Source organism: Kogia breviceps, chromosome 4 (assembly GCF_026419965.1).
Source record: "Kogia breviceps isolate mKogBre1 chromosome 4, mKogBre1 haplotype 1, whole genome shotgun sequence".
In the NCBI taxonomy this organism is placed as follows: Eukaryota; Metazoa; Chordata; class Mammalia; order Artiodactyla; family Physeteridae; genus Kogia; species Kogia breviceps.
In genome coordinates, this window is record NC_081313.1 from 100,357,676 (window position 1) to 100,371,051 (window position 13,376).

Below are 13,376 nucleotides of genomic sequence, written 5' to 3' on the forward strand. Positions count from 1 at the left end.
GTCTCAGGTCAAGTGTGGTCTTCCCTGCCACATACTTCCATTTGGGTTCTCTGGCTCCCTACTTCTCTGTCTCTGCCCAGCAACTACTGCCACCTTGGTCCAGTACAGGCACTCCTCCCTGAGTCCTCAAGCATGGGTCCCAGGCACCTGTGAAGATGTGCACTAGCCCCATGGCATCCCTGTGCTTGAGGGAGCATCACATTAAATACCAAACAGAAAGCACATGACAGGTCAAAAGACACTACAGAAGAAAAGAAGAAACTTTTTCCTACTTTTTGAATGGGGGGGGGGGCTGCATTTTCATTTTTCACTGGGCCCCTCAGATTATGTAAGCAGCCCTGGAATCCTGTAGCAGTGGTTGGTTCCAGCTGGGCAAATCTTGACAAGACACTTGGCTCCTCGAAAGTTAGTTTCCAAACCTGTAAAATAAGAATAATATTTCCTATCTCATTGGATTTGACTATTTTGGAGATAACTCACGCAAAGGGTTTGTCCCAGCACTTGGCCCATTTTAAAGCTCTATACTACCAGGTGTTAACTATTAATATGTTATTTAACTCCGACTCAGTCCCTCATGTGTCCTCTACACGCAGCCTAATACTTCAAAACAGCCAAACTCACAGGCAGCATGAAATGTGCATACTGATTTTGCTTTATAAGTTCATTAGACCTTCTTACAGTGTGCAGAAAAATATGTCCATGCTTGAGCTATAAAATGACGCTGGTAAAAAAGCTGAATCTAACAGATGTGTTTGTTAGAAGCGCAAAAATCTTCACAAACTCTAGATAAAAATACGGAGCAAAATTGGTCGCTCAAGTGATCATTTCATAAAGGCTTTCACCCCCATTGAGACACGAAAAACAAGGTCCTTACACAGCTGGATCCACTCTGCGAACGAATATAAGAAAATCAGTATCTTGAAAAACTTCTAAACAAGGCAAAGGCTTCTGGAGCGCCCTCTTTGCCACCGGCCCCTGCCTGGTTTCCATAGGAACGCGCAAATCAGACGGGAAGCACTCCACGCAGGAAGTTGTTCTCCGTCACTTCCGTCCTTTACCTCAGAGTCGGTGTACCTTTTACTCGCTCTTCGGCTGAAGCAGTCGGCGGATGAATTTTGGGCCAACGAGGCCGCCGTTGGAGGGGCGCGGAAACGTACCGGCTTTCTGGCCGATGCAGTTCACATGCGGGCAGCCGCGGATCCTCTTACAGCTACCATGGCCCAGCCGGGGACTTTGAACCTCAATAACGAGGTGAGCACCGAGATCTAGAAACTTGTGGGACTGACCTTTAGGGCCCCCAGAACAGCTCTGCTGCGTCTTTTTGAAGGGCCTGGGCGAGGCGGGAGTCAGGCGAGTTTTCCGGAACTCAGAGACTGACAACAGTTAACTCCCCACCCCTTGGTTTCTAGGTGAAGCGTCTCTGGCCCACAGTCCTCGTGAGTTTTTATTTGTGGTACTTTGGGAAAATCATTTAATCTCTTTATTCAGTGTCCATCTGTAAAACGAAGCTCATGATAGTACCTTCCCCAACAAGGCTGGAGTGAGAATTAAATTAACTGGAGTATGTAGTGTTTGCACAGTGCCTGACAGAAAACTCTCAGTATATATTTCCTGCCTTTTGTTGACTGCAGAAAATGAAAGGGAGAGATTGAGAGCTGTAGCTTTTTCTAAGAAATTGTTCATCTTGAATGAGACCGTATCATTTATAAGGATGTACACTCACTCAGTACCTCATTTCTTCTTTCAGCTACTGTCTTATTTCTCTGCTTCCACTTACAGCAAAACTTTAATACTTGCTGGCCACAAGTTTTCGTCTCTCCTCTCTTAAATCCAGTCTTATCAGACGTTTTCCCTCATCACGTGTCACTAGGTTACCATTTCTGTCATTATCCCCTTTCTAGTTTCTGCTTCTATTCAAGGAAGTTATAGTCATCGAAGACTTAAAGTAAGCTGGAAAAGCAGGGATCAAATGAGGACCTCACAGCTACAGCAAAGGAAATTATTCTCCATTTTTACTCAGTGGATATATGAGTCTGCTGTGAGCAAGCCACTGTTCATATTACACAGTTCTGTAAGCAACCTTTTCTCAGGTAGGAAAGGGTAAGCAACATCCATCAATGATACAGGATAATGCTCACAGAAAAAAAGTTACGTAGTGCAGAAAAGTTTCCAAAGAGGGCAAGATGAAATGAGTGATACTTGTTCTTGGTCTTTAAGGGTTCTACACAGGATTGCATTCAGGAATTCAGTGATGGAGAAAGAAGGTGTTCCAACCAGAGGGATCAGTATAAGCGAGGAGAGAATGGGAGTGGGAAACCCCTTAGATTGTATAGGAATAGATAACTCTCTACTGATGAGAACTTGTGGGATAAAGTAGGAAATAAAGCTGAAATGTATTATTGCCTTACTACCAGTTTAGTAAGTCTGGGTTTCACTTGACAGTGGAGAACAGGGTATATTGAAGAGGAGAACTCTTGAAGGTGTTTATATTGATAAACATATGTTAAGCTCGTGCTAGTTACAGAAAGCATTTGGTGGTCTTTTTTTCCATTAGATTCCCTAGGAGGTATAAAAGATCTTAATTGGAGTGATGTCCTTGGAAATTCACTGGAGATACTAGTGAACTTCCTGTTCAATTTCGAAGTTACTGTGAAAGGAGTGGTGACAGTCATTTACCCGACTCTTCACTTAAGGCTCTTTCTTTTTCCACTTAGTTTCCAGACCTCTTCAAAACAGTTTAAATTTGACCTTTAGGAAGTCTTCACTAATTCACCTCAGTCTGGGTTAGGTGTCTATTCTTTATGCAACCAGGGTGCTTTCTACTTTGAAAACACTTGTTTACCTGTTTCTCTCTTTTGGTGTGTATGTCTGTCACCTGCAGCATATGTGGTCTGTAACTGTTTGCTGGATGATTGAATGAACTTATCCAATTAGGAAGTTTATACATCCCACACTGAAGTAAACCTTACATGTTCTAATATGAAGGTAGGAAAAAAAGGACAGAAGAAAATGGAGATGGTGGAAGAAAAGTGTTTTAATTTAAAATTAATGGGAGAAACACTACTAAGGGAAAAACATTTGTTTACATAAAAATTGAAAAACAAAGGGGGAAAAACGGGACAACCAATTAGAAAAAAAATACAGCAAATATGACAGATAAATGGCTAATGTCATTACTATAAAATAGCTCATGGAACTTAAGAAAAGTCATCTCATAGAAAATTGGTAAAAGAAATGAATTAAAACTTCTTCATGGAAGAAATATATATGAAAAAGAGTTTAAATTCACTGTTTTCTTTCCTATCTTTCCATTACTTTTCCATCATCACCCCTATCTTAGTCCAAGTTATATCTCCCAGCAGAACTACTATCCTAGACTCCCAGCTACTTTGACTTGTTTCCTCATCTCATCTCTCTAGTATAGCTGGAGTGCTGTCTTCAAAACAAATCAAATCATGTGTTTCCTTGCTTAGAACTGATTTGGTGGCTTCCTGTTGCTTTTGGTCAAGACCAGTCTACACAAAGCCAGTCTCCACTGTTATACCAGTACCCTCACCGCCCTCAGGCTGTGTACATCAGCCACACTGGCTTTCCTCCACTATCTAGCATAGCCTCCTCCAGATCTTTTGCACTTGCTGTTCCTGTTACCCACAGCTCCTTTTCCTCTCAGTACATTTTATACTTCCACTTAGTCACTTTCTCAGGGAAATGCGTCTTGACTTTCATTTACTCCTTTTGTAAGCTTTTGTAGCACTATTTACTTCTTTTTAGCATGTGTAAGAATTGCTTAATGTGTGGGGCATGTGAATGTGAGAGAGAGATTTCTTATGCCCTCAACCTGACTAAATTTTTGCTCACCATCATATCCTCAGTGCCTGTCTTTAAAATGAGTAACTTGAGGCATCATTTTTATGATCCTTAATAACTTAAATTAGGTCTCCTTAACTGAGATTCAGGAATGAATTTCAGGGATCGTATAACGACCTGAAATTATGTGTAATTTGTTGTATTTAGCCTGTCTCTGGGGGAGGGGGAAATATTTCATAGGTTTTATCACATTTGCAAAAATTTGTAAATCTCTGGTATTATCTTTGGAATATTGGTACTCATATCTGTGATTAATTTGATCGGAATCATTTTTCCATAATTTTTCATTATAGTCTTTTCTTTTACAAAGTTATGTGGCCAGCTAATTTACAGTATATTTAATTTCCCAAAATGTCTTTTGTGAAAATAAAAGCCACCTTGCAGACACAACTATTATATTATGCTAACGTTCAATGTCTTCAGCTCTAATTCTGTTTTTTTTCAATAATTTTCCAGGGCTAAAGGCTGACATTTGTAACACACTTCCTGGCTCTAGTTTCTTAAAATACATGTATTCTTCTGAAGTAAAGTAAAATTCTACCTTTACTTTTTTAAAAAATAAAGTATTACTTTTTACTTTATCTTATGATTATTTATTGCATATTTTATCTTCACAAGCACTCATGTGGACTTTGAAGAGAGAATATTTAATTGATTTATTATAGCAGTTTCCCTAATCTTTAACATAGTACCTTGTGTGTAATAAGTACCATATACTTGCTGGGTAGATAAAAGTATGGCTAACTCAACTTGAATCACCTAATGTTCAGATGAGGGGGAGAAATCTGCTAAATGAAGACTTTTTTCTCCCTTTCCATTAGAACCAGAGAAGGGATGTACAATTGAAAACAACAGTAAGCATTTAGTGAGTAAAGAATTTGCAAAACTAGAGCTGGGTTTCCTCCAGTCATTTGTTTCTTTAGGCAGCAGTGATATATAAAATCAGAATTAGGAGGTGAAACATTCTGATCTGGTACTCTAATTCCACAGTAGGGCCAAAGGCTTCTGTATGAAACTGACATTATTTTATTCTTGATAGCAAATTATTAAGAAGCTCATTAGAAAATTGCTTTCCATGTCCTGCAAGATAGTAAAGGTAGAAACTAAAATGCCAGAGAACAAAATGAGTTGCCTTTACTTATTTGTAAAAGATAAGAATGTCAAGAATTGTGTTTCTATGTGCTTCAGAAGTTGAAAAGCTCCAGTTTCATAATTAAATATGTGATACTTTTTAATAATTCTTTACTGAAGTAGTAAACTAGAGTCCATCCTTAAGAAGAGAACCATTTTCTATTTGGTTGTTAAACAATTCTGGGAAGTTTTGCTAGGTGGCAGCATATGCTCAAGTTGTAGATAATCACCAAGCACTCTAGAATTTTAAAATTGTTGCTCATTAGAAATAAAAAGTATAATTCAGTAGTAAATTATCATCCAAATGGCCAAATTAGAGGTCCTCTGTATAAAGTTGTAATTAATATTGTTAACTATGAAATAGTTCAAACATATGGAAAATGATATAACAAATGTCCTTATAATCTATTTTCTATATTTATCAAGTGTCAGTATTTTGCCATATTGTAATGCTTAATTCCACCCATCTTCTTTTCCACCTTAGAAGTATTACTCATTCCGTGTGTTTTCTCATATGTATTTTTAATAATTTTCATAACATATACCCATATTCATACCCAGTGTATAGTATTGTGTTGTATATTTTTACACTTTGTATGTGTGGTATCATACTGTATAAATGCAGTATCATATGTATCATTCTAAAAGTTACTTTTTTCACCAAATAGTATTTTCAGGGTTTATCCATAATACATGCAGATTTCCTGCATTGATCTAAAATGGTACATTGCTTATGCTTTATTTATATACAATATTTTATCTCTTATGCAATGTTTTGTAAAAATGCTGCATTGATTAATCTTGTGCATAGCCTTTTGCTATAGCTGGAGGTATGTCTTCTAGATTGTCGTCTAGGTTCTAGGTATGTCTTCTAGATTCCTTCTAGAAGTAGAATTTTTGTTAGGTGTTGCCAGTTTCCTCCAGAAGGAGTATACCAGTTTGCATTCCTACCAGCAATGTATGAGAGTGCCTGTTGCCTCACAGTCTCACAAACAATGTGTTGTCATATTTTTTTGTATTTGCCAGTCTTGACAGTTGGGTAATGAATAAGCAGAAGTTTTAATATATTCTAAGAAACAAAGATATACTCAGACTTTTCTTAGCACTGCAGGCTTCTCTAGAGCAACGAGCTCTTAGAATAATTGTTTTCTAATAACCATGGGTTTTTGTTATAAGTTAATTCATATGTGTAGCAAAGTTAGTATATTACCAAAAGAGGTTGGGTAATTGACTGGCTAGCAGATAGCCAACTACGAGTCATTTCAAGGTAACATTTACGTTTACTTTTGTCTGTGAACCAAAGTTTGCTCTCAGCTTTGTAGATCAGAAACTTGCTATTGTTGTCACCCCAAAAGTATTCTCAAAAAAGTATTCTCTCAAAAGCAAATTCATATCAACCATAAACTTATAAGAGACCATATAAATAACAAAGTTAGTTTATTGAGAAATATATCTAATGTGGATACTAATGCTCACATTGTAAGACACATTCTTTTCCTGTCTACTGATCCACATGAGCTACTTGAAATACAGAACCACAAAAAGGGTTTCAGGTGCATGATTCAGTGTTGAGGTGTGATACATGTGTCCCCATAATTGAGTTATTGCATTACAAATTGGAGTTCCCAGGTCTTTGAGCTGGGGAACCTTTCTTTGGAATCTTCTTGATTCAGGCACTGCCAGCTTTTGCTCTTTGTGGTTCCCTTTCCTGTGTTTAAGTTGACTCTTTCCCATATGTTCACATGGTCTTTTCCCAGTCAGGTATATTAGCTTTTTATTTATTTATGATTGTATTTTTGTACTGTCTATCTAATAGTTGATCCAGGTTACATTACTGTGTTCAGATTTCACCAGGTTAACTGAGGGCATCTCTATGCCTAGGTTCTAGGCAACACCTCATTTTCAGTGCCTGTATTTTGTGTGGGTGTGGATGTGTGTGTCTTACCTCTTTTGCTTGTGCTCTTATAGATTATTAAATGCATTCTTTTGCAGCTTGGAAGCACTCAGCTTGGGCTTATCAGTCTTGGTAATGATGACCTACAGAGTTTTGTCCTTCAGTTTTTGACTTCAAACTCTTTCCTTCCACTTCTTTTTCATTTTGACTTCAAACTCTTCCCTTCCACTTCTTTTTCATTTTGTCTCTTCTCTTTCAGCACATTTCATTATTCTGCCTGTTTTGTCTTTGCTTACTTTATCTTTCCTTCTTTTCCTCCTGAACAATATTATACTCTTCACATTTCTAACAATGACAGTTCTATTTGCTTTTGGTTGAAGAATTCACCAAAGCATGTTGCCCTTAAGCAGTATATTGGCCTTCTGACAGTACTGAGTGTTTTAGGCCTATTTGTTGACATCTGGGTTATCTGTCAACCAGCTTCATAATTCCTGGGTAACAAATGAATTGGCAACCTTTTAAATCCTAACTAAAAGGCTACTGATAGCTGTTTGTCAGTTTTACAAAAATAAATTTAAATGCTTGGAGAAAGCTAGGTGTTTGGGGCAGGCAGTGTGAGGAAAATAAAAGTAATAGTTCCATTTTTACAGGAAGTGAATATACTTATTTTTTTAGTATATTAAACTTAACAAATACTGGAAAAGTTTATAAGCTAGGAAAACATTTTTTGGCATTGGCATGAAACTAAGTACATGAAGCATTCCCTTTGCTTTTCAGAATTCCCTTATGCAGTAGTGACAAACATAGTACTTCTTAAATTGGAATTTTAAAATTGGAGTCTAGCTTTCCCAAGATTGAAATGTAACTGAGGACCAGTTCTGCCCACTGCAATTTATTAATTAAGTTTGGTTAAGAGCAGTTAGCAAATAGTATATAATCATCTCATGCACTTACAGGGTACAGCAATTAGAAATATTTGTTACTGTATTTTAATGCATAATTTATTACTTTCTATTTATTTTATGAATGACTTAACTTTCAAAAAATGTATCATAACCCCCTATTATGCTGCTTATGAAATGTAGCAGTTCATTTTTCCACTTAAACCTTGTCTAAATGGCTTTTGTTTATGCAAGTATGATTTTTTTTCTAAATAGATCTAACTTTGAAACAAATTTCAAAGAGGTTAACATATCTAGTGGAAATCTGATTACTCTACATTCTGTTATTATACTATTTTGAAACAGTGAATGAACTAGTGAGTATTGCTCCCTTTCTGGTCATTAACTTAACAAATATTTATTGAACACACTTATTGTATGCCATCTACTATGCTGGGTGTTAAGATGCAATGTTGAATAAAACCAGATATTTGACCTTTGTGGAATTTATAACCTAGTGGGAGAAAGATATGTTAAGCATAATCAGATTAAAAGTAAAATATTAAACTTAAAATAAGTGTCATGATAATTCTAGAAGCACTTTTTGACCCCTGAGGGAGGCCAGGAGACACTTTACTGAGAAATGACAGTTGGGCCAAAATCAGAAAGATAAGATGTTAAGCTAACATGGAGAGAAAGCTGTCCTATCAGAGAAAACAGCAGGTGTAAAGATTTGGTGGTAGTTGTAAGCATGGTGAGGATGGAGTAAAAGATGGCCCATGTGGCCATTCTAAGAGCAATTGGAAACCAGTGAAGAGAGTTAAGTAAAGGTGTTACATCAGATCTAAGTGTTAAAAAATGTATTCTGATTGAGTTATGGGTAACTGATTGGAGAAGGGCAGGAATGGATATTGAGAAAACAGTTGCCAGTAACTCAGCCAAGAGAGCCAAGAAGTCAAGATAGAAGAAAAATGGTACAATTTGAGAGGTAATGAGGAGATAAAATTATCAGAACTTGATAATAGATTCATTGTGAGGGATTTAGAAAAGAAAGCTACCTATAATGAGCCTAGGTTTATAACTGAAAGGATTGTTCTGTTCCCTTAAATATGAAACACCAAAAAAGGGATCGAGTTGGGAGTGAAGAACATGGGTTCAGGTGTGAGTTGGAGGTGCTTTTAAGCATACTTGAAATGTCAAGTAGGCAGTTATACATTTAGGTCTGGAGCTAAAGTGGAGATCTCATGTGAAGGTAGGAATTTTCGAGTCATCTTTGTTTCGGTGGCAAATTAAAACTGTATACACACACATAAGATCACTTAGGGCTAAAAAGTATATCTTGAAAAGAAGAGCTGGCCTAATCAGTTCAAGACTGATCAGAGGTGGATGTGCCTTTACAGAAGACCAAAGTGAAGTAGCTGGAGAGAAAGCAGAAAAACCAGGATAGTATTCTGTTACGGAAACCAAAGGGAGAGTATTTCAAGAAGGAGACAGTGTTCAACAGTATCAAATGCTGCTGAGATTTCAAGCAAAATGAAGTCTGAAAAATTCTTTTTGGATTCAGGGACTTTTAGACATCATTGCTGACTTCTAGAAATCATTGTGACAGCTTTTAGTAGACTGATGGGAATGGAAATTAAACTGGAATTATGTGGCATGCAGATAAGCAGATGGTGAGTTTGAACATCTCTAAAAGCTTGACTCTGGGGCAGTTGAAGAGAGGGTGCTCCTAGTGAACTTTGTACTGAGATGTTTTGTTTGTCTTTTCTTTAATGAAAATGACTCAAACATGATTAAAGATTAGTGGAAAACATCCATTTAAGAGATTGACAATGCTAGAGTAAATGGATAGTTTGTAGTAAGGGTTATAGGAAAGCAGAAGAGGATGGGATCCAAAATACAGTTAAAAGATTAACCTCAGAAAGTTCAGGGATATTTCTTATATTGTAACTTTATTAATAGAGGAGGATGGGTGATGCAAGTAAATTTACATTCATGGTAGTAGAAAGACGATGTTTCCCATCTGATGTTTATTTTCTCCATGAAATTGAAAAAGAGAGAAGAGAAAGGTTAGATGTTTTAGAAAAGCAGAAACAGATTTAAAATAGTCATTATAAAGTAGATAGAATGCCTCAAATATTTCCTGGCTCTTGGGGTACTGTGATAAAAGAACTCAGAATGTTGTTTTTATCCACGATTCACTAGAGGGATTGCTAACCAGAGGGATGAATTTAAGGTATTGACAAGTGTTGATTATGTACCTAAACTGGATAAGAGAAGGAAAATTATAAAGAAAAGGACTAATCATTTGAGAGAATGTATAGGGGTCAGTGAACTAGTGGTTCCAGTAAAGTCGAAGACCATTATGGTGGGTGGGATTGAACAAGCAAGCTGAAAGAAGTTGTGATCTCAGTGCAGAGTATTTGAATTGATGGTTTTAGAAATGGAATAGTTATGAGCAATGACTAGAACTACAGTGTGACCATGGAAGTGGGTGGCTATGATAGAATAGATTAGGTCATTAGAAAGGAGGAAGTCAAGAAGTGAGGATATAATATTGGGGGGGGGGTTATTCAAGTAGACACCTACATCACCCAGAATAATGGCAAAACTTAGGGTGGAGAGAAATTGTAAGTTGGTTGCCAATATCGTCAATGATAAGGGGGTGAAAGATATTAATGAAGGGTAAGAGGTAACAGGTAAATGCAAGACCTTGTAAAAACAGAATGATGTTGATACTGTTATTTTGGCAAGAAGAATTTGAGGATTATGTGTGCCAAGCACTCTTGCAAGGAACAGAAAACATGTAAATATTGCAAGTCCCCTGTCCTTCAGGAGATTATAGACAATAGAAAAAGACAGCCTCATGAGCAATTAGTGACAGTACAGTGGTAGGTGCTACCTACAGGTATAGTGGGAACTCCAAGGATGGAATGGTTATCTAACTGAAGAAGTCATTGAAGGTTTCACCGGAGCGATTATTTCTGAACTGAATTTCATGTAGTTCCTGAAGTGGAGGAGGGGTGAAGGATATTACAGGAGGAATTATAAGATGTATGCCTCTTAAAAATGATAGATAAAACATAAACTCAATAGCATCCCATTGCACTAAGTACTATTATAACATGTAGTTCTTTATCATTGGAATATTCCTATCTCTTGGCCAATAATTCTATTTTTTTTGTTCTTAGACCTCAGCATTGTCCTGTAATGGGGCGATTTAAAGTGTGTGTGTGTGTGTGTGTGTGTGTGTGTGTGTGTGTGTGTGTGTGCGCGTGCGCGTGCACGTGCACCTGCATGTGTGCCCTTGTGTTTTTTGAGTTATGCTTGAAATAATTTATTACTGAATATAAATAAAAGGGGTGTGCTAAAAACAAGTAAAATAAAATCACTTTCATGCATTTGCTTTTGTTAATACAAATGCCCATTCAGTAAATTAAATTCCTACGATTATGGGTGAAGCTTTGTTTTAAACCACAAGGATTCAAAGATAAATGTGGTGGTCTGTGATGTCAGGGAGCTCACAATTTATTATGTTCCAAGCCCAACAAGATGTAAGTGTAATTTAAAATACTAGCCACTGGGAATGCTGTGATTTTTTTTTTTTAATAAGTTGTTTCTCCTAAGTCCTCAGACGCATATTTAGAATGTTGATTTATTCCTTCACTGTTTATGGAAGAAGTTTGATTTCATCAAACTATGAATATAGTTAAATAAAGCTTTGATTAAAGTGGTAGACTTATTCTATAATATTAATACTCAAAATAAGGTATGTTTCTTCTTGAATTAAGAACCTCTCTAATTTTGGCTTTATTCCTTGAAGGTTGTGAAGATGAGAAAAGAAGTGAAGAGAATCCGAGTTTTGGTTATCCGAAAACTTGTCAGGAGTGTTGGCAGACTGAAGTCAAAAAAGTTAGTCATTTAAAGTCATGGTGCTATGACTAATAAAATGTCAAAAGTTGTCTTTATTCAGTATTTATAAAATTTGAGGGTAGGACCTAGAGGAGTAATTAAATGTCTTACTCATACAGCACTTTGTTTTATATGTAGATAGTGTCTGAGTGACATAAAATGTGCTCTGTCAGCATGTCCTTACATAGTTTGGACCATATTCAGTTAAGATATATGATAAATTCTGTTTTCTCAAAACTCTTCTTGTGGCTTTTTCAAAGTAAATCCTTTGGGCTTATTTATGTATTTTATGTTATTAGAAGTTACTTCTTTAAGATGTTGATATAGTTTAACAAATCAAGTGGTAACTTGAACCAGTTATAAAGATTTCATATCATCTTATTCCTTGAATTGATAATTAATTTGAAATCTTTAGTACCTTTTGGAAGTGTTTAACAAAACATTGTTTTCCATTTAATTTTTTTGAAAAAAATAATGTTTTGTAATTTTGGTATCACTAGTATTAGAGAAAAAGTATGTTATTTATAGTTCTTATGCTTTAAGCATGAATACTTACAAAGTCTTCAAGTGAAGACTTTTTGATTAATTTTGTTTCTGATTAATTTCTTGTTTTTTCTTTTGTAAATGTTTCATAAGATAGCCCTCCTCTCTGATATAATCGTGTATTTAACATCTTTATGTATTTAATTCCAGAGAACAGTTGTCATTTAATAAAATTCTATCCAACCTTGTAGCTTATGAAACTTAACTGTAGCTTATAAAACTTACATGAAATACAGTGTGCTATTAATCGATTGTTTAGAAAGTATTATTTGGCTTTCCCATTAAGGAATTAGAAGGCAAACTGTCTGTCAGTGGTAATAGTCATTAATATAATACCTGGACAGTGCTTATTTTTGCCAAAAGCTTGGGTTTGTTGATGGAATTGGGGTATGTGTTGGATGGCGGAGAGGGCAGTGCAGGATAAGAGAATGTTACTTAGAGATTTATTAAGCTCTTCTAAAAGAAATGGAGAGACTTTTCATTATGATACTAGTGTAAAATAAATGGTTTTTCTGGCTACATATTGTAGTGTGTCTTTTGCAGGGGTACCAAAGATGCACTGTTGAAAAATCAAAGACGAGCACAACGATTGCTCGAAGAAATTCATGCCATGAAGGTAAGAAATGGTGTGGATGTGTATATATGTGTGTTTCCATGTCTCCTGTCAGCCTGCATTCTGTGTGTGTTTGGTGTTACTTATTTGAATATAATTGTGAGTTGACCAACTCACAATTGTGAGTGTGGGTCTGTTTGGTGAAGAATGTAGCGCGTTTAGAAAATTGTAATGTGTTTGTTTGCATTATTCTATGTTTTTTACTGAAGTTGTTAAACTACTAGACTAATTTGAGTCAAAGCTGTGCCAAACTAAACTCATCTATGTTTAATAATGCTTCATACCTAAGATTTTTATTTTTACTGTAACTTTAGGCATGAAGTCTAAGTTAAGATCAAGTCTAAGTTAAGTTCATTCTGTTTGGTAATGTGGATGGTGATATTGGTGGCTGACATCATGCTTTGCCTATTGCCAACTCAATAAATTTTTGTGTGGTGGTGTCAGCATTTTATTCAGCTCTGTAGTAACTTGAAATAAAATTAGTATTGGACCAAAGTGATTCATATTTTTGTTTTCTTTCAGCCAGACTCTTCAC

The 13,376-nt window shown here is 36.2% G+C and overlaps 1 protein-coding gene across 1 annotated transcript in view; it reads left to right on the forward strand.

The window, feature by feature from the left end:
- The first annotated feature begins 1,046 nt into the window (after window positions 1–1,046).
- The window catches only part of SRFBP1 (serum response factor binding protein 1), a 59,882-nt gene continuing 47,552 nt past the window's right edge, over window positions 1,047–13,376 (forward strand). The window contains exons 1-3 of the mRNA XM_059059877.2: window positions 1,047–1,251; window positions 11,597–11,685; window positions 12,772–12,844. Coding sequence (XP_058915860.1) covers window positions 1,183–1,251; window positions 11,597–11,685; window positions 12,772–12,844 — 231 coding nt within the window. The 5' untranslated portion in view covers window positions 1,047–1,182. The remainder of the gene's footprint in view (window positions 1,252–11,596; window positions 11,686–12,771; window positions 12,845–13,376) is intronic.